This window comes from Cyprinodon variegatus, unplaced genomic scaffold (genome assembly GCF_000732505.1).
Source record: "Cyprinodon variegatus isolate N-32 unplaced genomic scaffold, C_variegatus-1.0 Scaffold40, whole genome shotgun sequence".
Taxonomy (NCBI): Eukaryota; Metazoa; Chordata; class Actinopteri; order Cyprinodontiformes; family Cyprinodontidae; genus Cyprinodon; species Cyprinodon variegatus.
The window spans coordinates 304,671-331,079 of NW_015150493.1; the positions used below are offsets into that span (position 1 = coordinate 304,671).

General features: G+C 38.1%; 1 protein-coding gene across 3 annotated transcripts in view; it reads left to right on the top strand.

Moving 5' to 3' along the window:
• Positions 1-26,409, top strand: part of fgfr2 (fibroblast growth factor receptor 2) — a 54,511-nt gene that overhangs the window by 19,622 nt on the left and 8,480 nt on the right. For 2 of the 3 annotated variants that reach the window (XM_015369968.1, XM_015369970.1), the window contains 13 exons: positions 550-740; positions 1,299-1,443; positions 3,209-3,472; positions 7,358-7,527; positions 9,135-9,258; positions 11,545-11,735; positions 12,857-13,001; positions 15,433-15,632; positions 16,950-17,089; positions 20,806-20,927; positions 22,249-22,359; positions 23,134-23,324; positions 23,895-24,017. In XM_015369968.1, the coding sequence (XP_015225454.1) occupies positions 550-740; positions 1,299-1,443; positions 3,209-3,472; positions 7,358-7,527; positions 9,135-9,258; positions 11,545-11,735; positions 12,857-13,001; positions 15,433-15,632; positions 16,950-17,089; positions 20,806-20,927; positions 22,249-22,359; positions 23,134-23,324; positions 23,895-24,017 (2,117 nt within the window). The remainder of the gene's footprint in view (positions 1-549; positions 741-1,298; positions 1,444-3,208; positions 3,473-7,357; positions 7,528-9,134; positions 9,259-11,544; positions 11,736-12,856; positions 13,002-15,432; positions 15,633-16,949; positions 17,090-20,805; positions 20,928-22,248; positions 22,360-23,133; positions 23,325-23,894; positions 24,018-26,409) is intronic. The other variant, XM_015369969.1, reaches the window with a different exon arrangement.

Consider the following 26,409-nt stretch of genomic DNA (forward strand, 5'->3'; position numbering starts at 1 on the left):
TATATATATATATATATATATATATATATATATATATATATATATAAATAAGCCTGCACAGAAAAATGTCAGATATAAGCAAGCAGCTTAAAGCAATCTATTTGGATTCATTTCAGTTTAAAGTTCCCATAACTAATTGGTTATCCATCAATGGGCCAATTGTTCTCTTTCTGCTGCAGACTATTGTTCTTCGTCATCTCAGTTGATCAAACCTTTTCTAGTGTTCCAAGTATGTATGACTCGTGCTTTTATTTTTATAGTCAATATTGTCAATATTGTTGTAGTATTGGAAATGTAAATGTTTTATTGGGACAGGACACTCTCAGTTACAGTATGGGAGCTCTTTAGGCTCCTTGATGGAGGTGTTTTAAAGGGGGCAATATTCTCTTAATTTAATTATGTTTAGGTAAATAAGCTAAATGTTTGCATTTAGCAGAATGCAGACACTTCTGCATTTGGAACATTCTGTTACACCATTTACTGACCATAATTGGTCCAATTCCTCAAGTAAAACATAAGCATTCGAGAAATATGCTCTTTTTCCAACAGAACTGTCACCTCACCGACCTATCCTCCAAGCTGGACAACCCGCCAACACCACAGTACGTGTCGGAGAGGACGCCCAATTCCAATGCAAGGTCTACAGCGATTCCCAGCCTCACATCCAGTGGCTGAAACACATCACCCAGAATGGTAGTCGGTATGGGCCTGATGGAAACCCCTACGTCAGAGTGCTCAAGGTAAGATTCTACACTTGTCTTTTGATTTTTATTATATTAAGGAAAAAAATAATAAAATAAGAAAGTTATTATATACCTGTCCCCAAACTGTATGTACCGTTTTACTTTAGGTTCAAATAATATTGTTTTCAGTTCAGAATTCCTTTTTACGTGTGGCTTGCTTTTCTCTGTGATGTGAGAAACTGATCCATAATAGGTTTGGTAAATATACGCTTTCTTCTTCAAGTCTACTTACAGTAATATTGAAATAAAACAGCATATTCTAACTTTATAGGTAACAGTCCAATATTGGGTACTTTTCTACCTGGATGATTGTGATAATTCCTGCAGATTGATCTAAAGTAACTGCTGTTGTGATGTTTTCATATGTTCCTGTGCCTGTTTTATCTGCTCTATTGTTTGATGGGTTGCAGCGCTCAGGCATTAACTGCACAGACATGGAGTATCTCACCATTACCAATGTCACAGATGAAGATGTTGGGGCATATATCTGTAAAGTCTCATATTTTTTTCTGTTTTCTGTTTCCACTTTCTCCTACCCCCCTTCTATCCCCCCAGACACCAGGTGGTAACACCACATATAAGGACATGGAGGTTCTCTACCTGTCCAATGTAACCTTTGAGGATGCTGGGGAGTATACATGCATGGCGACTAATTCTATTGGGATCTCCTATCAAACTGCTACTCTGACGGTGCTTCCAGGTACATAAATTCTCTTGCTTTGTGTTTCCATAAATTTTATGTTTTTTTCTTTTTCTTCTAAAGCTGTTTAAAGGGCACATATGTTAAACTATTATTTTTTCAAATGTCCAGCTGTATTCTGGCTTGAAGATGTTTCTTCATGACCATGTTGCTAACTCACAACTTATTCTAATTCCAGACTTAGGTAGAGCTCCTCTATTCCAACAGAAATTAAGATTTTAACCAGTTTTTACTCCTCTTAGATAATATGTCACTGCTCCTCTTAGTGCCTGATTCTGCATGCTTTTAAAGCTGGGTAGATTATTCAGAAATGCCTTAAATTGTGCTTTGTTACTTTTTTTTCTGGCTCTGACAATTGGTTTATTTAAAATATAGTTTAATGTTAAAGCTAACTGCTTATTTCATTTTGGATGAATACCGGTACTAAAATCTGTGCTTTTTTGTCTGTTCTTGTTTACTTGGCTTAAGTTTGCGCTGATAAAGATGCATAAGCCGCTTTATTTCAGAACGTAATCCCAGACCTATTAATTCAGCCATTCTATTTCAATAAAAAATAATAATTCATTATATTTATAAACTTAGGAAAAAATAATATTTCTTCTCAACACAGTCATAAATGCTGCTGTTACCAGCAATGCTAAGCTCTGTAGAATAAAAGAAATTAGATTTTTGTATTTTTCTCTTTTTATTTCTCAAATTAGTGAGATGATCTAGAAAAAGACTTAAAATCCATGATTGCTGGTAAGGAAACAAGCTCCAGAATGCTTAGGATGCAGGCCAAAGTGCCATAGATTGATGATGTTACATTTAATGCTAAAACTTGGCATCATTGCGTAACACATTGAAAACAAAAGCACCTTTTGCTAAAACCTTGGGCTAAAGTTTGACCTCATTCAGTAAAGCTTTGTTTTTCCAGCAAGGATAAAAGTTGTCATAGAAGAGAAGCTAAAAACTTAACAAACTGGCACCTTATGGAGGGATTTAAAAGCTCTCTGTGACAAACCCTCTACCAGTAATTTAACATTGAAAATGAATGCTTGTAATATAAACTGTTATTATTGCAACTTTAAAAGGGACTGATCTAATGTCTCCTTGGGCTCTGTCCAGCACTGTTACTCTGATATATACAGGCCTTTTAATAGACAGAAGGTTCAGATCATACACACCCCAAATAATCTCAGACCTCTATTGTTTTACGACCTGAAGTGAAGTACATATTTTTCAAAAGGGTGTGTTTTGTGCTTGTGTTTGCATGTCTTCAACACTGTCATGGAGCTGTAACATATGTTGGCCTCATTGTTTGGTTTGAGTCATGATTTAAGATCTGGTGTCACTGTTAAATCCACTGAAGAGGATTTCTGTTTAGTTGGTCTGTGTATGAGGATTAAATCTATTCATGAGTCATCTTTAGAATGTCTGTTTACTTGTCTTTTTAGAGAACAACTGTTATAACCTCATTTTTACTGTCAGGCCTTAGTTTCTTTCTCAATATTTTCTAACCTGTTGCTTATCCCCATCATTGTCTTTACTAAATCTATAAACCAGCCACACAACTGATGAAAAGCACAAGTTTCCTTAATCTCTATTTATCAATAACTGGCTGGGAACTTGTGGTTTGATACAGATCTGCGTCCTGCATGAGAATAATCAGTTAGAGGTTTTCTAATGAGTAATTTCTTATAACTTTATTTGTCTCTCCTCTTTGTTCTCCTTTTTTTGTTCCCTACTTCGAACCTCCCCTACTCTCCGCCTATTTGCTCCATAGATCCTTCAACCAAATGCCAAATTCCTAAGCGCACAGTGTCCTCGGTGCACCCAGGCGAGGTGCTGAAGCTGACTTGTCCAACGCCAACGGCAGGAACCGTCACTTGGACCAAAGATGGCCGCCCAGTGGAAACCAACAACCGCACCCTGATTGAACATGAGGTGCTGCAGGTCCGTGATGCCCTGCCCAAAGACTCTGGCCTGTACGCCTGTAGCGCCTGTAGCGACAGCAAGGAGGTTTTCTGCTACAACGTCAATATCACAGGTGAGTCAGAGCGCAAGGAAAATGGCTGTAAGAATACTTTTATTCCTCCTTGGGTGATGAGGCTGACATTTTTTACCTCTTAACCTAATCTGAAGAAGGTGTTCTGATCAGAAAATAAAAGCTATTCTGGTGTGTCAAATAAGATGTGGCCCTTGTTAAAGCTGTGCCCAAAAATGTCCCTAATTTTAGCATCTTAGAAGTTAGAAAATGTTGTGTGCAGACTGTTTTTACAGTAGGCGGGTAGAGGAGAGAAATATCAGGTATTGCGGTCTCGCTGCTCTGAAAGTTTCCAACAGAACAGAGGAAGAGGAGCTGCCAAAGCTTCCAGCCTTTTAAAAGAAGGAACAGAAGAGCAAAGGATGGACTAGTCACCACCTACAGGAAGTTGATGTTTGATAAATGTTTGTCTAAATTGATTTACCTTGCTTGGACTTAGCTGAATGTTGCTGTGATAAAGGTCTTGTTTGCAGAAGGCAAAGTTGTTACAACATTTACAAAAACAACAAAACAAAAAACAATAGGGTGGGCTCTGTTTTGTTTATTTAGAAATAAAAGAATGAAATAAAAATAAGAACTTTAATTGACAAACAGAACAACAATATGCAAGACAAAAGCATAGGGAGTAGCTGAGGAATGAGTGAAAGACAGAGGGAGAAATCCTCACTTTAAATAACGTATTGCGTGATTAATGCAGGAACCTGCTCATGTTAACAAGGTTTTGTCCTGCAAGGATGTTATAGAGTTGATTGGTGAGATTTAGTTTATATTTTAAAGCTAGTTAAAGCTATTTTTTTTGCTGATTTATAGTGATTTGTGAACATAGACGTCCAGATTTTGACGTGATTGTTTACTCAAATTGGACATATGAAGGTTTCTGAAGGAAAATAAAGACACTAGTGACAAAAAAAAAAAACTGTGAAAGAGGCAAGAACTGCATACACTAAGAAAAAATACAGAGAGGGGAAATTACCTGGTTAAATGTGTATTGCTTTAACTGTAGGAACCTGTAGCTATAAATGCAAATTCAGCTAATGAAACTATTCAAAATAATATTGAAAGTTAATGTTTTGCGAAGATTATACAGGAACAACATCCGTCAAATCTAAAAAGGACTAATTTCTTAAAGGATTCTAAAATAAAGAAACAAAAAACATATTCTTTACATTTTCTTTATGCTATATGCTCCGATGTTTTCCGAAGGGAACTGAAACATATTATCTCTCTGTTATAGATTAATGGAAGTCTGGTAGAAAAAAAGAAGTGGGGAGAGAGGAGATAATTGAAAAGCTGATAGCAGAGTAAAGTAGAGACAAGGAAACGAGCTGAAGAGTATTGGAAACAAAAAGAGGGGAAAGCTTTCAGCATAATTAAAATAAACAAATGTGCTTTTTTAATCTCAGTATTTGACTTAGATTTAGGAAAATTATCTATTTAGCTTTTTAAAATACATGAAATGACAGCCATGGAGCCTCAGCTTGAAGTAAATGAAAAATAGAAAAAAGTCATTAAGCAGAGAAAAAAGAACAGCTACATGAGCAACAGTATACATTGTTTTTCTCAGTTAAAATTATTTAACCCTTAACTGTGTTAATCATTGTCCTTTTCTTCAACTGCTAATGAAATATAAAAATAAAGTAAAATGATTATTTTCTGGTCTGAATATTGAGATTCATCTGCTTCATATCAATGACATTCTCTGTTTGCTTTACCAAATGCGCATTTTGTGTCGCTTTGTATTTATTGCACGGTGACTCAAGAAAGACAGATTATTCCTCAAAAAATTGCATTGCGTCAGTCAAACAAGCATGATGTCATCATACAATATCAATAAGAAACAGCAGACAGCAAAAGGAGTTGTTGGGGTTTGGGTGGGGGCAGCTGTTAGCAACAACAAAAGCTGCCTTCATGCATTTCCCTGCATGTTTCTGTCTGAGCTTATGCAGTTAGATGGAGGGGAGTACATGTGCGTATCTCTTTCAGGCTAGATGCTCGAGGGAATACAGGAATTCCTGAGATTCCTGCAGCTAGTGTCTCCCAGGTAGTGAGGCCTCAAGGAGCCAACCAGCAAACCAGCCAAGTCAGTCAGCTGTGCTCATCCATTATGAAAGCTGGCCATCTGGACCCAGTTACCCACCTGGACCCAATGTGTGTCTGTATGTGTGTGTGTGTGTGTGTGCGAAAGAGAAAGTTTTACCCAAATTTGTATAGCAGCAGCGTACACATGTCTGCTTTTGCTTACACATTCACGGATAGAGGCTGAACTAACCATGAGGGCTTCCACATCTTGTTAAAATTCCTCACACACATCGTGTCTCGCCATGATTTCTCCTTCTCCACTTTTGGGTTGACTGTAATTGCCTGAAATCCATTAAATAAGGAGGGGAAGGGAGAAAATGGAGGGAGAGGGAAAAGATCCAGCCACTCTTGTTATAGTAAGCTGTTTGGAAACAAAGAACAAGCTGTTCTGGCAGCACAGTTGCGATTTCTCGCCCCGTGTGTTTTAGAAAATTCAAAACCAAGAATATTATTAAAAGACTGGGGGACCAATGGGGAGATTGGTGTTGGATCAGCACCAACATTTCTCTGAGCACAGCGTTGAGATTTGGCTCAACAACCAGGACTGTAGAAAAAGGGAGGGAGAGAAGAGAAAGTGGTGTATCTTTATATTTATGGCTTTATTTGTGGAAGCCTCATCCTTACCTGGTGTCAGGCCACTGCAAAAGATATGGAAGAGCTCCCACAGCACTGGGCAAATCAGATAATTTATTAGGCAACTAATAAAGGCAATTGGTTTGATGGATTTAATAAGGGGCATCAGCATTTTAGGGGGTGCCAACAAATATTAATTTTAGTTTTACTTGAAAAGGATGCCGATATATGTATTCATTTTTGTTCTGATAAAATCCAAGTAAAATACAACAAAGCTTGTTGTTGCAAACTGACAAAATATGTATAAATGTATCTTTGCAAAGCTCTTCTATTTTTATGCGCTGTTGTTGTTGGCCAATGGAGAGAAACTCTCAACTTAGGTGAGGGAAGGTGATAAGAGGTGACATAAGAAGAAACCGGGGATTTACCACTTTAATGAATCAGTTTTTTTTATGGGTATTCCCTCTGTTGCTTATACTGCTGCCAAAAGAAAAGGAAGTGATGGTGTGTAAAAGTGTTTGGGTTGTTTTGGAGTGTCTCGTGGCAGTCTTCAGTCCCATCTGCTTTAACAATTATAGTTCCAGGTATGAGGGAAAGGGAGGAAGCAAGTCCAGCTGACAGACACAGAAAAGAACAAATAAGCACAAAACACAAGATTGCAAATTTTAGCACATTCGTTTTGGTATTTTATCATTGGAAATTATATGAAACTCAGAAACGTCTTTACCAAAGGAGATTTCAATCTTCTATGATGGTGATTTTTTAGGTGCGATAATTCCCTCTGGTAATTTCCTTCATGCCTTGCAGTGTGATTTAGAGAGTTGCTCGGGCAGCTGGAGGAAGTAGGAGGAGGAAAAAAAACTTTTATGGGGCACAACATTAAAATGGGTTATGATGGCCTGCTTATCCTTGTGGCAATGCCCAGCCATTCAGAACCAATCTATTTTTGGTTTCTGTTGCACCCTGCAGAGCCCACTGGAAAAATGTGTGTTTTTGTTTAGTCCTAGAAGTGCACAGCATTAGCTCTCATTTAAAGATGGATAGTTTTATCAGTGTTGCCAAAAAAGGCAACACTGATAAAACTGATAAAACACAAAAAAGATATTTAAGAACAACTCAGATCAGATTCTTTCTTGGTGCATCTGGACTAAACTAGCTATTTAGCTCTTATGCCAAGTAGTTGATGAAGTGGGCACATTCAGGAAACAACTGAACTCTATTGTTATTTTGTTACAGGTGCTCCGTATTGGACCTCTTCAGCAAAGATGGAGAAGAAACTGCATGCAGTGCCAGCTGCAAACACAGTAAAGTTCCGCTGTGCTGCAGGAGGTTACCCCCAGCCATCGCTGAGTTGGCTCAAAAATGGCAAACCATTCCGCCAAGATGAACGCATGGGAGGATATAAGGTAAGGGAAACACTAATCCGACTCGGTTATATAAAAACATATATACCGTAAAACAGTGGTACTTTTGCTTCTTCCTCTTTTATGGACTGTAATAGTTTTGAAGAAGTAATTAATGAATAGGATGCCTAATTAATGCCTATAATACTGTCAACCTGATGGTTAACAGTATGACCCTTACTTATCTTTTGCTTCCCCTTTGGCTGGGTTTAATAACTGTTCTGCAAAATCTCAGGAGGAAGAAGGAAACAGAAAGATCTTTAACAATTCCTCTTCACACAACCTTATTAGTTTTTCCAGGGACCTGAGCCCTCTATTTTGTTTTTACCTTGTTTTAGGTTCACCACACAGTTTTTTTTTATTTATTTTGGGTATGATTTGTACCATTATGCTGCTAAAAGACCAAAGTCCTTATATTTATAAAAGGTTCTCCATGCCATGCACTTCAACAATATTTTAGGTCCTCTCTGGAGAAAAACATGTCCTTCAGCATGTTATTACACACATTTTGAAATATTTTGATTTTGGTACAATCCTGGCATAGTTTAATAAACTTGTAATATTTTAGCATGTGTTGGTAAAGCTAAACTTTATTTCTGGCTGGTAGTTTTGTGCAATTTATCAGCAGTGATCTTATTTACTTTCAAAGACTGAGAAAATGTTGATGTTCAGTTCATTTTAAGGAGAAGGTCAGCAATATCTCGAGTGATTTGGTTTATACATTATTTCTAAATGAGGAATTTTATTACCTTGCACATGTTTGTACTTAAAAAGATGTTATGTATGTTTTTAATTAAAAATATCTTTAAAATAACTATTTGTAGTTTAGCGTTAATGACTAAAACATTGTTTGATTAACAGACTGACACCTCAATAGTTGAGCACAGATATAAGCCTGTAGCCTATTTTCCTAAATTACTTCGGGTTGCAAGTTCCCACGCAGCTCTGCAGGTGTGTACATCAATGTTTAATGCATCCAACCCAGAAAACAAAAGAAGTGTTATTCAAGATGGATTTTGTGAATACTAAGAACCAGACATGGGCAATGTGGAGTCAACAAGTCATCTCCATGTATTTGTTCTACCCAGTCACTGAAGCAGGTGAGTCCAATCTTCACTGTGAATTAACCTGTGCAGATTGGACTCACCTGGTTAATTGGCTGGGTAGATTAAATACATGACATGGAGATGACTTGTTGACTCCACATTGCCCATGTCTGCTAAGAACTGAGCACCACCCCGCTCAGCTGAGACACCAATTAACAGAAAGTGCTGTGTTGTCAGAAATCTTTGTGAAAAAGGTAATAGATAAATCTCCAATCCATCATTAAAATCCATTATGACGTCCGACATGTAAAAAATAAAAAAATAACTACAGTTTTTAGTTGACATGTTGCTGTATTATATGGAAGAAAAAAAATGCAATTAAACAATTCTCAAGTAAAAAAGAAAATAGGGTCCTCATTGGCTTTGCATTTTTTCCAACACACAACTTCTCTAAGATCTATCAACATATAGCCTTTTTTCTTAGTTTTTTTCATTATTTCCTTCAAGCACCAGCTCTTTCATGTCTGCTAATCCAAACTCAACCTTTCGGTATCTCATCAACAGGTGCGCCTGCAGCACTGGACCCTGATCATGGAGAGCGTGGTGCCGTCTGACAAGGGAAACTACACCTGTTTGGTAAAGAACCAGTTTGGATCCATCAACCATACCTACACTCTGGATGTAGTGGGTCAGTACTTGCAATCTAAATACACCTGTTAAGTTTAGAGAGGTAGAGAACTGGTGGGAAAAACTAATCCAGTAAGTGAGGATAGTGTGTGTGCATATGCTGTTTAATTGCACAGGTGTACTGTGGATGCAGGTGGAGGTCAGGAACTGCTGCCAAGAGTTTAGAGAAGATGTGTCATCAGGTTCAATGTGGCTTTGATTACTTTATACTGAAATATTATTTTAAACCAGGGAATCTGGGCCAGGGGGCCATTTGCATACCTGAATTATTTTCTTAAACCCCTAACCAGAATTTTAAAATAGTACAAGAATGCCCATGTCCTTTAAAGGGCAAAACTGCTTTCTAATCTCTCTGTTTTCTCAGCCCAGCGGTGTTGCTTTATCAATCTGCCTGATCGGTTTCCAGTGTATCTACTAAACTGAACTGCTTCTGTAAAAGTGACTCAGGTTTCATGGTGTTCAGCCACATCTACCTTTCTTTTCTGACCTTCATTCACATAAGAAAAGACTCACTCAAATTGAAGAGTAGTAGACCATTGCATGTTTTGCAATGGTCTGCTACTTTGCACTTTTCTCTCTTAATTTGAAGCAGATGTGACGACTTTCAGACTTGCCTCTTACCACTGTGTGAGCAATCATAGACATCAAGGTTTATCTGATGCAGTCATTCTTTTAATGTCTGGTTAGTAAACCACAGATAACCACGTCGGAGCAGCAGAGGTCCAGCTTATCATCCAATCCATGTCTGCAGCCTGTATCCATAATTGGATTTATTCCATCGCCATCCCTAATGGCATTACGCACTTCCAATTGTTTTTATGAGTGCATAGATCAGGATTAGTGGTATTGTTTTCATCATATTAGACTAGCATTTGATATCGGATGGTATTTGAATGTGAATGTACTTTAGGCACATCACAGAAACACATTACAGCCAGCCAATGTTCACACATGCTCCCCAACCGAGGCCCCCTGCTTTTCCTCTCTCTGGAGTGGAATAAAGCTCTACTTTCAACTTCATATTTCTTTTTGCTCTGTTTTACTGCAGAACACTAAACCTCTTCTATGACTGACTCCATAGCCCCCGTTCCCTCTGCAGCTTCTTGAATCATTTTTTTTCTTACTGTTAAACTTGGGGAAGAAATGGAGGCAAAAGGGAAACAGAAAAGCCTTTTCTTATCAGACTTTTTGTTACCCAAATGACCTGTAGGATCAGCTTTTAGAAAAGAAAACACCCAGAACTCACTGGTTTAAACTGGAGTCTGGACAAAGACCTGCAGTCGGGCAGTGACAGCCTGACACACATGGCATGTCTCAGCTATTCAGCACTGTGTGGGTAGCCGCATGCCATCCTGTGCCACACTGAGCTTTTCCTGGGTTCCTTCTGAGATGGGCCGTCAGTTTACTCGGAGTTCAAAGTCCTTAACTGGACATCATCCGGTTCCTCCACTCACTATTAAACTGGCTTTAGGAACTGGAGACTAGTTATTGGTCTTAATCTGCTTATTATTTCTAATTTAAGAATGAAAACTATCCTCCTCCTGCTACATTACAACTATGTGCAACTTTGTACCTCTATCAAATTAAATTACTATAAACAGAGAAGTTTTTTTCCTTTTGATTTGGTTTAGTGAACAGTTTTGTTAGGTTTTGCACACCCTCCATCCTCTCAAAGTAGGGAAAGTTCTAGAGGGGGCAGAAGGCTAAAGAAATTGGGGCAAATAAAGAAAGACAATAAACAAGTCTAACCTTAGGAATGTCCGGAGGGGGTGGGGGTTGGAGGGGGGGGCTGTCAGAATGGAAAGAGTGGTGGAGGGTGTTTAGATAGAGGAAGGTGGGGTTCATCAGATCTGACAGATCTTAGAAAAGAAAGTAGCCACTCAAATTTTTTTTGATGTTGTTTTTCCCCTATTTAGCCTGCCCACCCCAACATTGGCTCTCCACTAATCCCAAACCTCATAAACACACTTGTATAAATAAATCCAATGCCCTACCTTATGGTTTTGTTTTGTAAAGGCACTGCTGTGCATATGAGTCATCTCGCAGTATGGGAGCTCTGAGGGCTCCTCAGGGTAGCTGTAAAAACAGGGTGGTGTTTTAAAGAGGGCATTGTTCCCCAGATCTTATTCTGTTTAGCTACGTAGGCTAAATTTTGGCATGTAGAAGAATGAGGATAGTTGTAGATATTCCAAAGAATCCTTTTATAACTTCTAAAGGATCCTCATGCTCAAATCTTTCATGGGCCTTCTGAACAGACACTTATATATTTTTTTTTCTTCTCCAACAGAACGGTCACCTCACCGACCTATCCTCCAAGCTGGACAACCCGCCAACACCACAGTACGTGTCGGAGAGGATGCCCAATTCCAATGCAAGGTCTACAGCGATGCCCAGCCTCACATCCAGTGGCTGAAACACATCACCCGGAACGGTAGTCGCCATGGCCCTGATGGAAACCCCTACGTCAAAGTGTTAAAGGTAGATTCTACTTTTGTCTTTTGTTTTTCTATATTTGATGACAAAATTAGTCATATAAGAAAGCGATTACATTCCTGCCCCTAAACTGCATACCCTGTGGCACTTAAAGTGTGGTGTTTAAGGTCAATCTCTTCTTATCCTTTCATTTAAATGAGACTTAAAATGTTGTGGTGTGATTTTCACTGTGATTTCTGCAAGAGATAGATCTTTGAAACAGAGAAAATCTATTCTTTCTTTATAAAGTCGAAATTACAGTCATTTTATTAAATGATATTCCCATCTCCCCATCTTTGGTTTACTGTGATGATTCCTGCAGATTGATGTAAAGTAGCTGCGGTTGTGATGTTTTCATATGTTCCTGTGTCTGATTTATCTGCTCTATTGTTTGATGGGTTGCAGCGCTCAGGCATTAACAGCACAGACATGGAGTATCTCACCATTACCAATGTCACAGAGGAAGATGCTGGGGAATATATCTGTAAAGTCTCCAATTATATAGGGGAAGTCACCCAGTCGTGCTGGCTGACTGTCATTCCAGGTAACCCGCTTCCCCCGCAGACCTGTACCACCTCACCCCCCTTCCTACCGGTGTGGGTTTTCCCTGCTGTTCAGTGGTGGTGCTGTTGATGGTCTCTTGGTGGTCCTGCTGATGGTTTGCGGCGCGTTCTTTCTCCTCCCAAGTGTTACTCCCTTTTCCTTCAGCTGCCACCGACTTTGGGATTGGTGTCGCCATGGAAGCACTGTTCAGACAAGAATAACCAGATCATCATCTCTATTTTACTTGAACTTACAGCTGTTCATATGAAAGTGTATGTGTCACAGTGCTCTCCATGCTCTCTGGGTTTTTTCGCATGCGTGTGTGGATCAGTCTGGGTTCTATTAGCAGGTTCTATCGGTGATGGGTACCACTTTTGTTTGATGTAGTTGTGTGTTTTTATTTCCACATGACTCCTGGAACGCTGCCTATCTTCAGCAGTGTCCGTCCTCCACAGGACCTCAATGGTGGACACTATCCAGTTCCTCTAACTTCTTTCTTGGTGTTGTGGGTCTCATATTTTCTCTTCTCTGTTTCTGCTTTTTCTCTGTTTCCTCTTTCTTTTCCTACTCTTCTCTTCTCCCAGACCGCAGGTGTTAACACCACAGATAAGGAGATAGAGGTTCTCTACTTGCCCAATGTAACATTTGAGGATGCTGGGGAGTATACATGCTTGGCGGGTAATTCTATTGGGATCTCCTATCAAACTGCTACTTTGACGGTGCTTCCAGGTATATAAATTCACTTGCTTTGTTTTCCAAGGCTTTTTTTTTTTCAAAGAATTTTAAAGGGCACATATCAACAATTTTATTTCTTTTAACTTTTTTGGCTGTGTTAGGTTTAAAGCTCCCAATAGTAATATGAATTTCCAATTTTTAAAGACCTGTAAAAAAGCAAAGGTCACTAAAGTGAGACAAACTTAGACATCAGTGCATAAAGTTAAGTGAAATATTGTGCATATCCATGATAGTTCTAGGTTTAATTATCTTAAATGCAAATATTTTAATATAAATTTTAAATATCTCATTTTAGTGGTGTATGTAAGGTAATATAAGTGCATGGTTGTTACAGTGTAGCAACTTTTAAAGTCACTGGATTCCAAACCACTTTACATTACATTCTATCATTAATGGACACATTAACTCACTGTGGCATGGTGGTATTTTACACAGAAAACAAAAGTTAGGAAAAATATTCTTACCTGGAACACTTTATGCAATGAAGTCTATTGAGTTCTGTCATTAAATATGTTGATATGTGTTCTTTAACAAGGTTATTTTAAACTACTTCCATGCAAGGCAAATCCTCACTTTGGAAGCTTCAGTTGGTCAGTTCATCAGATAGATTAGAGAGTGTACGCACATCTCATGGACGATGTGACACAAGGCCAGGGAGAATATTATCTAGAATATTAAGTGGGCTGGCAAGCTGTTGAAAACCCAGAGGAGATAATGATGCAGCTCACTGATGACTTATTCCAACTCCAGACCAAAGTAGAGCTCCCAGAGCAACTACAGTGTCTCAGATTCCAAAAGAGTTGAGGATTTGCCTTCTTTTACTCCTTTTAGAAAACAGTCACTTCTTCTCTTTGGTTCTGATTCTGCATGCTTATAAAAACTGTTTGTATGTTTTTAGATATGCCTTTAAGTTGTGTTTTCATTCTTTTGTTCTGGTTCTAATAATAGGCTTCTCATCTATTTTGAAAAAATGATGGAAGGATAAAAACTTTTATTTTATGTTGGCTCTAATTTCCTCAGAGCTGAACCTTTCTGCTTCAACGCAGTGAATGACTCATATGTGATTAATTACCAAAACCTTAAGTGCTTTTTTTGTATGTTCTCGTATATTTTGCTTAAGCTTACAGTAATTAAGATATGTAAACGGCTTCATTCCAGTATAAAATATGACTTTAGAAGAATTTATCCATAAATTAACTGGAATATATTTATTAAGTAGGAGAAAAATACAATATTAAGAAATAATTCTTTTGCAAAATCCCAAATGCCTCTCTTAGAGGCAATGCTAAAAATCTCCATAGAATAAATGAAAATGTAGTATTTTTATAGCATAAAATTATCAAATTTGCACATATCTATAGTCAAAGAAATCATAAAAACATGTTAAACTTAAAAAATATCAGTCTGCATCTTGTCACAACACACGGTCAGGCGATTTGTAGGCTTTATTAAATCTCCATAACAAAAATTGGAGGCTATCTACCAACTGTCTGTTTTGTGGGATATGTTGTTGAGAAGTGTTGTCTTTCCTCCACTCATGTACATATATGGATTCTGCTATCTAGTGGGATTTTTAGATTTTTAGCATAAATCCTTTTGAGTGTGATGTAAAACAAAGGAGGAATATTTGGAAATTTACTCTGTTAAGTACTGTAGAGCTCTGTGATGCTGATGGCCTGCTTCTGCTCTAGGAGCCTGGTTAAAAAGTATATATACATTACCCCCCTTGAAAAACATAATTTATATGTAAATAAGTGGCTTTTTGTATGTGCTAATGTAAGAGAAGAAATTTTACTCAACCTCTATCCAAAGTTCATAGATAAAGCACTAATCTATTTCCAGAAGGAGTTAAGAACTGTCATTGATGCACAGTGTTTCTTTTGGACTTGCAAATGTCGAAAAAAAAAAAAAGGTTTCTAGAACATTACCTTCAGCTCTAGTTGTCTTGTGGCCTGTTTGGTTGCTGTGCTGCAAAGGAATCTTGTTTGTGGTCTGCAGGGATGAAACAGTCTCTTTCACACACTAAGTCCTTTTACTAGACAGGAAGTTCGGGTCATACACAGCCACAATAGACACCAATCCCCGCTGTTTGCGATCTGAATTGAAGCGTATTGTTGGGTGTGTATTTGTGCTTGTACTCGCGTGTCTCCAACATTGACACAGAGTATAGCCACATGCTGGCCTGCTTGTTAGAGCTGATTCATGATTTAAAATCTGGCAACACTGTTAAAGGCAGTAAAGGCTTGTTAGATTCTACAAAACCGGGCCTGCTCATATTACCAAAAAATGCTTTAGTTCTGCTGTCAATGGTGATTATAATTACACATGAGTCATCTTCACTGTGTCTGTCTTTGCGTTTACGTCCTTGTCTGGAAAGTGCCTGTCCTAACCTTTGCTTGACTTGTCATTTCTTCGTGTCTTTTAGCCATAGATAAAGTCCACGGACCAATTTCTCCGGACTACGTTGAGATTGCAATCTATTGCGCAGGCGTCTTCCTCATTGCCTGCATGGTGGGCATTGTGGTGGTTTGCCGCATGAGGAACAATATAAAGAAGCCTGATTTCGGGAGCCCACCGGCGGTCCACAAGCTGACCAAACAGATCCCTCTGCGCCGCCAGGTAACAGAAAGTAGATAAAGAGTTCTAAAGGCATCTAACACTTCTAGAGGAGACAACACACAAAGTCAGAGACCTAGATTTTAAAAAGGGTGGCAGTTTCCTGATTAAACTATCTAAAGATTTTCATGAGAAATTTGTCAGAAAAAAGCACATATCGAACAAGGATGTTTACAAGTTTGGGTTAGATTTATGAGGAACAGATTGCATCTATACCCAGAAAAATGAACTGATTTATTGCTTTAAGTCACTCCTTAATCAGAAACCTCATCAGTTGCATCTTTTCTACACTAAGGGGAAAAAGAAGCCAATTAATCTAAGGCACATTAGAGGATTATTTAAAGTTATTTAAAACATTTTAAGTCAGATTTCACTTTTCAGCAGCACCATTTTCCACATACTTAAAGTAGCAATGCGTAGTTTCATGACTATAGTCTGATGAGTCAGCAAACTGGCCTGACCTAAACCTCATCGAGACACAGTGGGATATTGTCCAAAGGGAGATCAGCAGAAGGTCACTATTAAAGCATTCCTGCCGTGCCGAAATGATGCAATAATTCATCTTGAAAAGTTACCCTTGCATTCTCTGTGCAGGATATGTCTTCATCTCTGTGTCAAATATCCCTTAAACATGCTTTTTCCATTATTAATAATTTAAATTGACAGAAAAAAAGGCTTTAAAATGTCCCTTTGTTCATGCAGAATTTCTTTATTGTTTAAGTTAAAAAAAATTGTAAATCAATATCTAAAAAGAATATCAACCTTTTGAACTGAGAGGTACTCAACATACTTTGAAGGTACTATATTTAAAAGGATACACGCCTAGATTCATTCAGAGAGCATGAATTTCTGTTCAAGTCAATCCTGCTGCCAAAAACTGCAGCCAGATGTTTTCTCTACACGTGGAACTTTCTGTACCTCAGGAAAAAACAAAAGGTACAGAAAGTATTGGATTACTTTCTGAGGAGGCGACTGATTCCAGTATCAAGGTAAGGTCAGGGTGTAGAGAGAGCAGCATGGAGCCTCAGGCTCATAAACAAAGACAGGCAATTAACACAGAATCATCAAGAATTATTATAGCTGCTGACTTCTTAATCAAAGAAAAAATGGAATATCTGCCCTGGAGAAACTGTACGTTTGGTTGAATATTCAACGTGGAAATTGGGCATATCTTTTGATATCTGCTCACTATACTGATTAAACATTAAACAGGTTGTGCAGTGTTATTCATGCCTAAAGTTTCAGACTCCTCTAGTGATGCCTTGGAGCTTTAACCAGCTTACGAACCTAGACTCCGTTGATCAGCCAATATTATTTTTCCTATAGGTGTCGGCAGATTCGAGTTCATCCATGAACTCTAGCACTCCCCTGGTTCGCATCATGACACGGCGGAGCTCTGGACACGATGATCCAATCCCTGAGTACGACCTTCCAGAGGATCCACTGTGGGAATTTTCTCGAGACAGGTAAGAGCTGCCTATTTATTAACTGTTTTGTATTTATACATTTCTTTTTCTTATATAGAAAATATTTTAGTGTCTCATTCCTAATTTAAATGTTTTATCTTCAGCTCCATGATTATGTAAATCAGTTTAAGTTTCTGCATAAAACTAACCAGGAAAAGATAATGCAACACGACTTAGATTTAAAGGGGCGGTGCAGGGCTTTTAATATTAGGCTATGTTTAAATTTTATTACCTGGAAACTAACAGTAGCAACAACCAAAGTAGACTTCTATCTTCATCTTGAAGCAACTCCTATTTCAAACACATTGTAGTAGCAATGAAAGCTAAAGTTTTAGAACCTTTAAAAGTTTAAACTCTCATTACATTTACTTTGGATGGTTATTCAGAAAACGCAGTGATTATTTGCATTAAATTAAGTGAAAGAAGACAAACATTGAGAACAGAGCAAAGTTTTTTTTTTTCCAACTCTTTGGTAGGCGCTGCAAAGAAACCTTTTTATTTTGACATATTTTTCATCCTTCAGGATACACAGCCTGCACAACCTCAATATGGTGCTACAATATACACTACATATATTCATACAATAATTTAGCTGATATTAGTTATCTTGGCCACTGTTCATATTAATTAACCAATGCCAGAACTAAAACAAATTGAACTGGGCAATAATGCAATGTCAATATATATCATGATTATACTTCCATATACTGTGAAGTCTGTGGTGAAAGTGTCTGTCATTGAATGACATTCTGGGCGTAGGAAATTTGAGCTGAACAGAAAGAGATGCAGCATATTGGCTAAGGATGATGCTCACCATAGAGAGGGAGCCTATGCTCTGCTCCAATGTGGGTTTAGCTACAGAAGAGCACCCATGATAACGGGACCAAATGTACCAGGAATGACCTGTACCCGGCAGAAGCCATCCCCGCAAATTCCTCTGACATTACCATTCGATGTATGAGAAAAGAACTGTTGCGTGCAGATGTGTAAAAGCAACAGCTGGTGCCTCAGCTTCAATTTGAATAAAGGGGAGAAAAGCTGAGTGCAGCCTTTAAATAAGAGGAGAGGGCAAGCTTGTCACCATCGACAGAGAGCTGTCCTGTTACATTATAGGATGGGTGGATTGATCAGTTTTGACTGAGATGATCCTTCAATGAAAAAACAATGCATGCTTTATTGCCTCTACTTAAGCATATTTAGTTATTTTAACACACCTGTGTCATGTCCCGCCCTGCTAACCGGAAACAGTTGAGTTAAAATAACAAAATATGCTTAAGTAGATGCAAAAATGTTTTTTATTCATGCTACTAACATTTGCTTGTTTATTTTTGCTTAAGATGAGTAGGGCAAAATGAGGGAGAGATACAGTAATGACCAGGTTAAATGAGCATCTCATCTATTAAGCTTGTAGCCCTCCAAAAAATAGGTACCGGTAAACTTTGCATAAGATTAAGACATTTGTACAGGATTCTGTTGTGGGCTTTGTTTTCTGAGACTTTGAGATTTAAACATAAAGTGTTTCACAAATTAGAAGTGCTTTTTTTCTTTTATACCATTCAGACGATTTACTTTAGCAAAAAGTCAATATTACATAAAGCCAAACAAAATATATATATATGTATATATTAACTCTTCTTCACAATCCGCCCAAGGCTAATACACATTTTTTACACTTTTTTTCTTTCATTAATCTGCAGTGTGCTTTAAATTACTGCATGTTATCTTGTTTCTTTAACATTAATATTTGATTGCTTAATTCTTAAAATATATACTCCTCTGAGTGTAATCAACTTGGATTAAATAATAGTTTTAGTTTTTTTAATTAAACTTTAGTTTAAGATGAGATTTAATTTAATGAGATGCAGTTATATCCCTTTAAGTGGATCCTAATAACATAAAGACATTTGGATTTAAATGCAATATGTATAACATTGCAGCAATAATTAAAAAGCTATTTTTGAAATGGGGGATTGACACCCTGCATGTTTGTGATGACAGAGACAAAAGCTTTTGAATCATCTGCTGTACAACTTGCCCCATCATTACCAGAGCAGCTAAACTTCCCTCTCTCCCTCTATTACATGCTTCTGTCCGTAGAGAGTGAAGTCGTGCTAATTAGTGGCTGGTATTCGCAGCTTTCATCTGCATGTTTGGGCAAGGAGCGCTGCCTCTGTGCCGTACCAGAGGAATTAGCTCAGCTGAGGTTTCAGTGTGTCAGAGTTGCAGCGATAAGCCTTAAGGTTGACTTGACAAGTCGGCAAAGGTTAGAGAAGTTTTAAAACAAACGAAAGCACTGAGCTTTAAAAGAACTGGGGAATTTCCTCAAGCTGTTGCTAAAAGGTCAGTAACCAAAAAAAAAAAAAAAAAAAAGTTTGGCTCATAATATTTGTATATATTCTCATGTAATGCTAGGTTTTGGTTTGAATGTGGGATTAATTCAATTTATGATTTGAATTTGGCTGTTTAGCCAGGCTCTTCCTCTCTGTTTGGGTCTTTATTCCCTGCCTGTCATCCCAGCGCCTAAAGGATCATGTTGGGATTGTAAAACACTGAGGAATGCTAACTTTTGCGGTCTGGGCCGCGGAAAAAAATAACATTGATTATGTGTGGCCGGATGGACAGAATGCCTGCCATTGAGTGTAGCCTGTGTTTGTGGACAGATAGGGGATTGTGTTACTACCGCAGGGCGCCAGCCTCAGGCCCGTTGGTTTAGCACTGTGCTGTGAATGTTTAGATAGGGGGACAGTGGGCTTTATGAGGTGGGGGGCCAACTTATGTCAATCAAAGTGAAAAACACCAGGTTGTAGGGCATGTTAGTGGTCCCTCCCTACGATGGATAGCTGCTGAAGATCATGCAGTAAAGTTAAAAATCAAACCAATAACCTAGACATGGCTTACAGTTACAATATGTAGCCAACTTCAGTGGATTTTATTCTGATTTTATTTAACAGACTAACATATTCAAATAATATAATAAATGTTAAAAAAAATTTTTTGATTTAACAGTTTGACCTGCATTTGCATTCAGCCTTTCTTATGCTGATACCCCTTTATAAAGTCTAGTATAATTAATTGCCTTCAGAAGACACCAATTTAGGAAATATATAATCTTTTTTTCTTTTTTTTTTTGTAAAATCTGAAATAATTGTGTCTTTTGCATTTCATTTTATCATTAAGCACCTTTGTTAAACTAAATGCAATTAAGTTTTAATTTGAAATGTAAAATATTGTAAAAAGAAAACAGATTGTGAATTCTCTGTATCCACAGTCTGAGGCGGCGATATAGCTACTCCAGCCTATTTCAATGGCAAAGGGAAGCCAGAATTTCATCCATCACAGGCTAATATGTCAGGGCTAAGCTGCCTCCTTTGCAGAGACTTATAAGTGTATACTGGAACATGCCAAGACAGGGTAAACAGTTTACAAAAGAGTGGCTCTACTTGGGTTTATGAAGAGATTATTCCTGCCATGTGTCTTCTTACCTACTGTTCTGGCTCAAACCTCATTGATGCACTAAAGCAATCCTCCAAACAGAATCTGATTAAAATACAAAGAAGATGAAATGCTGACAGAAGCTTTTGTCTGGTCTTAAATACTTTGATCTCCCATTTTATTCTTACGTTTTATTTTCCTACAGAGTGGCAGCCAATGCAGCTCATATCATAGGACACTTTTAACTTATTGGCCTGTGGTTTAATACCTTTGTTTTCTTTTAGGTTAACTCTAGGCAAACCTCTGGGTGAAGGCTGCTTTGGCCAAGTTGTGATGGCAGAAGCTCTTGGCATCGACAAGGACAAACCAAAGGAGGCGGTCACTGTTGCAGTCAAGATGCTGAAAGGTGAGTTTTAAAGCAATTATTACTTCCACTGCTTATAAATTAATATAGAATATTATATATACATGCTGTTTATTGATTAAATAAGTGCTTTTTATCTCCAGTATGATTATAGTTCTTTATTTAGAGGCTTTGAAAACACTTTAGGCTAAAACTTTAACGTAAAAGTTAGTATATGAGTAACTTTCTTGGTGTGTGTAAAATTATACAGTACACAGGAACGTTTGTTATGCTAATATTAACTGGTTAAATGCTTTGGATATCTCCTGGGGTAGAACGTCATACATAGTTTACGAAACGAATGCAATATTTCAATAGCAGGAACTCCTTTAAGTCCTGTCTTGGCATATTGGGCAACTATTACCGTGAGGGAGGGGCAGCGCTGCCTTATGCTGTCTTACATATAGTCAAAGCAAACTTGGCTTAACTTGCCTTGAATCCCTTTTCACAAAGGAGGTGTATGACACAAAGTTTTTTAGGTTTACTACATGTTTTTCTATACCTTGTTACCAGTATACAGCCAATGCATAGTCTTTGTCTTGCTTTGCTGTTTCTGACTTAAGAGGAGACGTGTAGATTTGGATTAATTTCACGTCTGAAATCACATCTTATGAGAGAAGTAGGAACGTTTCTTTAGTTAATTAATGTAGGAGGGTCAGCAAAGGTGCAAGTTGGAGCCTGAGGCTGTGGTTATTATTCGTTATTGGTGCCTGCTGACTGACGGCTTGAGGAAGGTGGTTCGAATAGGTAAAGGTTAGGGGGTGGTTGCATACCTGACCCCGAAGCAACGTGTGGGTAGAGCTCAGTCAGTATTCAAACAATGAGGCAAGTCACGTCAAGAGCGCTGCTGTGATTAATGAAAGCTGAAGGAGGGGTCAGACCGGTTTGGGGTTGCAGGACACTGTAAGATTAGGTACATTAGAGGTCCTGTATACCTTCCTTGACTGTAGAGTACTTTTAACAGTGACTCAAGTTACTATAATGTAGCGGAAGAATGCAAGAAATGCCATCTTGACTAGCTTAGTGTATTTCTAAACTTCCGCTGTCTCAAGCAGTTCCACAATAAAGTGTTCTTGTGGTGAAGATAATTCATTTCCCTCTTTTCCATTCTGGCTCTGAAAGCCTGTGTACTGTATGTGAGGAGCTGTAACTTTAGCCACTATTGTCTGTCATCCCGGCCTAATCACAAGCGGCTTCCAAATTAGCTTCCATAGAACTGGGAAGACCCTTAATTTAAAGTAAAGCTAAAAGACAGATGGACCATGTTTATTTTGGATGATGTTTTTCCAGACACCCATGAATGTGAACTTTTCTGTCGTTGCAGATGATACCACAGAGAAGGACCTTTCTGACCTGGTGTCAGAGATGGAAATGATGAAGATGATTGGCAAACACAAGAACATTATTAACCTTTTGGGAGCCTGCACGCAAGATGGTGAGAAAAATGTATCTATGAAACAGTGCCTTACCTAAATGAATGTAAACCTCTATTGGGACTTTATTCGATATACAGTAACAAAACAAGGGAGTGCATGAGAGTGAAGTGGAGGAAAAGTTATACACACGTTTAAAATCTTTTCGAAAAGTAAAATCTAAACTTATTTGCCCCTCCAAGTCAATGCTTTTGCCCTTTATCAGCTTCATCAGATTGGATGGAAGGTGTTAGTTAACATCAATATTCTAGTGTTACAATAGATTATAAGTTAGATTTTGGTCTGGACTTTGACTAGGCCATTCAAACACATTAACTGTTTTTATTTATGGGTATTCATGTAAGGGGCTTAATATAGCCAGAAAAAAAACTGGTTAGAATCCCAGTAAAGTACAAACTGGGCAAGTTCCATCAGGATACATAGCATCTTATATCACTTTGCAATTGTTTGCAAATTCTTGAAAAACTGCTTTAAAAACCTATTAAATATCCACTGTAATAAAATTAATAAAATCACTTATTGTTGACCGACAAAGCCGAAATGTTACCACAAATTAAAATATTAATTTTATTTTAGTAAACCTGTTTTTATCACAGAAACCATTATTATCTAAAGGTTTAAAGAATCAAGTTATTTGTATTCCTAAACATCGGCAGTCTTAATGCAGGTAGAAACAAAGATTAAAAGTCTTATCTTTGCTTTATAAGTTTTCCCTTCAAGAAAGTCTTTTACAGTAGTGTTTGAACCCCTATTCTGTGTGACTTGTGCCTATACAGGTCCTCTTTATGTGATAGTAGAGTATGCCTCTAAAGGCAACCTCAGAGAGTACCTCAGAGCCCGCCGTCCTGCTGGGATGGAATACTCCTACGACATCGCCCATGTCTCAGATGAACAGCTCACTTTCAAAGATCTTGTCTCCTGCACTTATCAAGTTGCACGTGGCATGGAGTATCTCGCATCTCAAAAGGTAAGAGGAGGACACAGACAAGCACACAAAATGCCCTACTTTCACATCAACCTTCCAGCTCACTGGCTGCTTAGATCCATCTCCTTGCCAGTGATCGGTACCTAGAGAGTTTAACAACATCATCCAAAAAAGGTTTTATGTCGGAAGCTTGTTTGTGTGTCCCTGTGGGAACACGGTCCCCTGAAAACACTACTCATACCCCCTGCCCAAATCCTTGTATTGTCTCACATTGCACGACAAAAGCCCCTCTGTGCAGAAGAATTGCGAGGTTCTCACAATGGGGGTACAGCCATTTTGGCCAAATGCAGCCTCACGCTCCCTCTCACTGTTGGAATGTGACTGTCTGACACGCACACATACTTTGCTCCATACATTCATTATCATTTCATTTTCAGATACTGAACACATGGCTAAGTGTGACTTATCCAGGGTCATGTATTTGTTTCATGAAAGTCCTAACAGCTTTCCAATAATTATAGACCTAACCTTCTTCTCTCCTTTTACTTTTTTCCATTTTGACCTCACCATTTTTCTTCCTATGACCTATTTTTTCCACTGTTTCCATCCCAGTGTATACACAGAGACCTGGCAGCGAGGAACGTTCTGGTCACAGAAAGTAACTTCATGAAGATCGCTGACTTCGGCCTTGCCAGGGACGTCCACAACATTGACTACTATAAAAAGACAACCAACGTAAGTCCTCACATCTTCTATGCTGCGCACTGAAGGGTTGGAGGTTTTAGATTATTGGCTGTTTTTTTTTCTATTTTTGTAAACAGTTTGAAATCAGCTCACATGGTTTAGGCTTTTCTCTGTCCCCCCTCATCTTTCTGCTTCACTCCTTTCCTCTTCTGGTGTCTTGGCAGAAGCTGCAGGTTCCCAGGCAGGCTGTGAATGTAGTTCTTCTCTAGACCCTGCCTAGTTCACCCCCTCAGTCTCTTGTTCTTTTAGTTTCATCAACATTTATACAATTAGCTCCAAAAGACACACGGAGAGAGGGAAAGGGGGGGGAAAGGGAGCAGACTAAACATAACTGACATCTCCATAGTGGCCCAGTGGTGTCTTTCTTTCCCACCACATATCAGCACTGCCGGCACATCCTCATTTAATATGCATGACTGCCTTTTTCATTGCATGCACGATCATGCTGAGAACTAGCTGACAACCATGACAATATTTGATGACTATGATGGAGGTGAGTGCTGGGACAATAACCACAGCTACAGCAGTGTGTTTTAGGATCTGATGTAGCCATCAGCTTTTATTCTTTAGTCTTCATTTTCACAAAATGAAGCCAATTATGACTACTATTTATTGCTGTTTTTTAAACTTTATATCATGTTATAACCACAAATTGTGCATGGTTTTAGTCTTACACAGTTTTATTACAAATAAGATGTATGGTGAATTATTAGTTGTGGGTTTCACAATTTGTCCTTTATGGAAAAGTGAGAAGTAGAACCACACTTTTAAAGTAAGCTTTCAGAAGTCCTCTTTGTAGTTTCAAGCATGTTTGGGTCAAAGCAAACATCTGGAAGGAGGAGCTCTGGTCAGACCAATGAAAAATGATGGTGGCATCGTCACGCTGTAGGGTGCTTCTCTTTTAGAAGGACATAGAAGCTGGTCAGACTTTTTGTAAGAAGAAGGATGAACCTAGACAAGGGGTAATCCTGAAGAAAAATGTTCAAGGCTTCAATAGCCCTTTGAATTGATAAAAGGCTCAGCTTTCAGCAGGACAATAATCACCTCAACATTACAGCCTGGGCTAAAATGAATGGCTTATATGAAAGCATATTTATGTGTTAGAAGTTTCCAAAGTCCCACCTTTGATACAACTGGGAATCTGCAGCAATTATTGAAAAGTGATTTTAACAAAGGTTTACCTTATTCTGAACTTGATAATTAAAAAAAATATATAATTTATCTTTAAATTTACTATAAGCCTGTGGAATGATATGGACAAATATGTGTTGTTTTGTATCAGAAAAATACCAAATAACACTGATATTTGTGGTTTTATATGGCAAGATGAGAAAAACTTCAAAGTTTACTACAAACATCATATCCATGATGTCCTCTTAATAACCATAACAATACATCTCTTTACAAAAAGTTACAGAATCAAAACATGGAGCTCTTAACATTACCAATGACTCATCACACCCCCACCATGGACTGTTCTCCCTGCTTCGTCTGGGAGGAGGATGCAGGTCCAGCAGATTCTGCAGCAGTTCTTTCCCACCGACATCAGACTACTGAACCGTTGAAAAAAAAAAACCCTCAACGTCACGTCACAGATTCTGCATCACACTGTAAACACCAAACCAAAAATACTGCAAATTTGCACCATACACTGCAAAAAATCGAAATCTAAATACGTTTTTTTTTTAAATAAGTGCATTTTTTCTTGAATTTAGGTGGTAAGTGAGACACTTTGCCAGTAGTACAAGACAATTTACATTTAAAATAAGAAAAAAACAATTACATTGTCTTATTTAAAGTGCATATTATCTAATTATCTTATTTTAAGAGCAAAACAACTCATTCTATTCGCAAATAATCCTAATTAACGGATGAAACTGAGGTTGAAATACACTAAATTTAAGAAACGTTTACTTATTTCGAGACCATTTTTGCAGTGTAAGTATTAATGCTCTGAACTTCATATCAATGCGTTTTTTTGCACCATGTTTTTTTCTCCCACAATGTTTACATTTGATGACTGCTGCACTTTATAGAATGGAAATGTTCATTTACTGTCGAAAAGCTGTACAATAAATGTTGTCTATGTCTAACTAATTGAATCTCCATAGAAATATTTAATCTCTTGAATAAATGAGTTAATGCCCCTCATGTTTTATTATTAAGGTAAGGCACACTCTGACCTTGCCAAGAATGCTTATCCGCTCCGTCTGTTTTAATGGAACACAGAGATAAACTCTCCTTTATCCGTGGCCCTGTTTATCACCTCTATTGCTTAAACAACATAAATGCTCCTTTGGGAATTCCCATCCCAGACGGTTGCTTTGTTTTTACACCCTTAATTGAGAGGTTGCTCTCACATTTCAGCTTTTTTTCCCTCTCT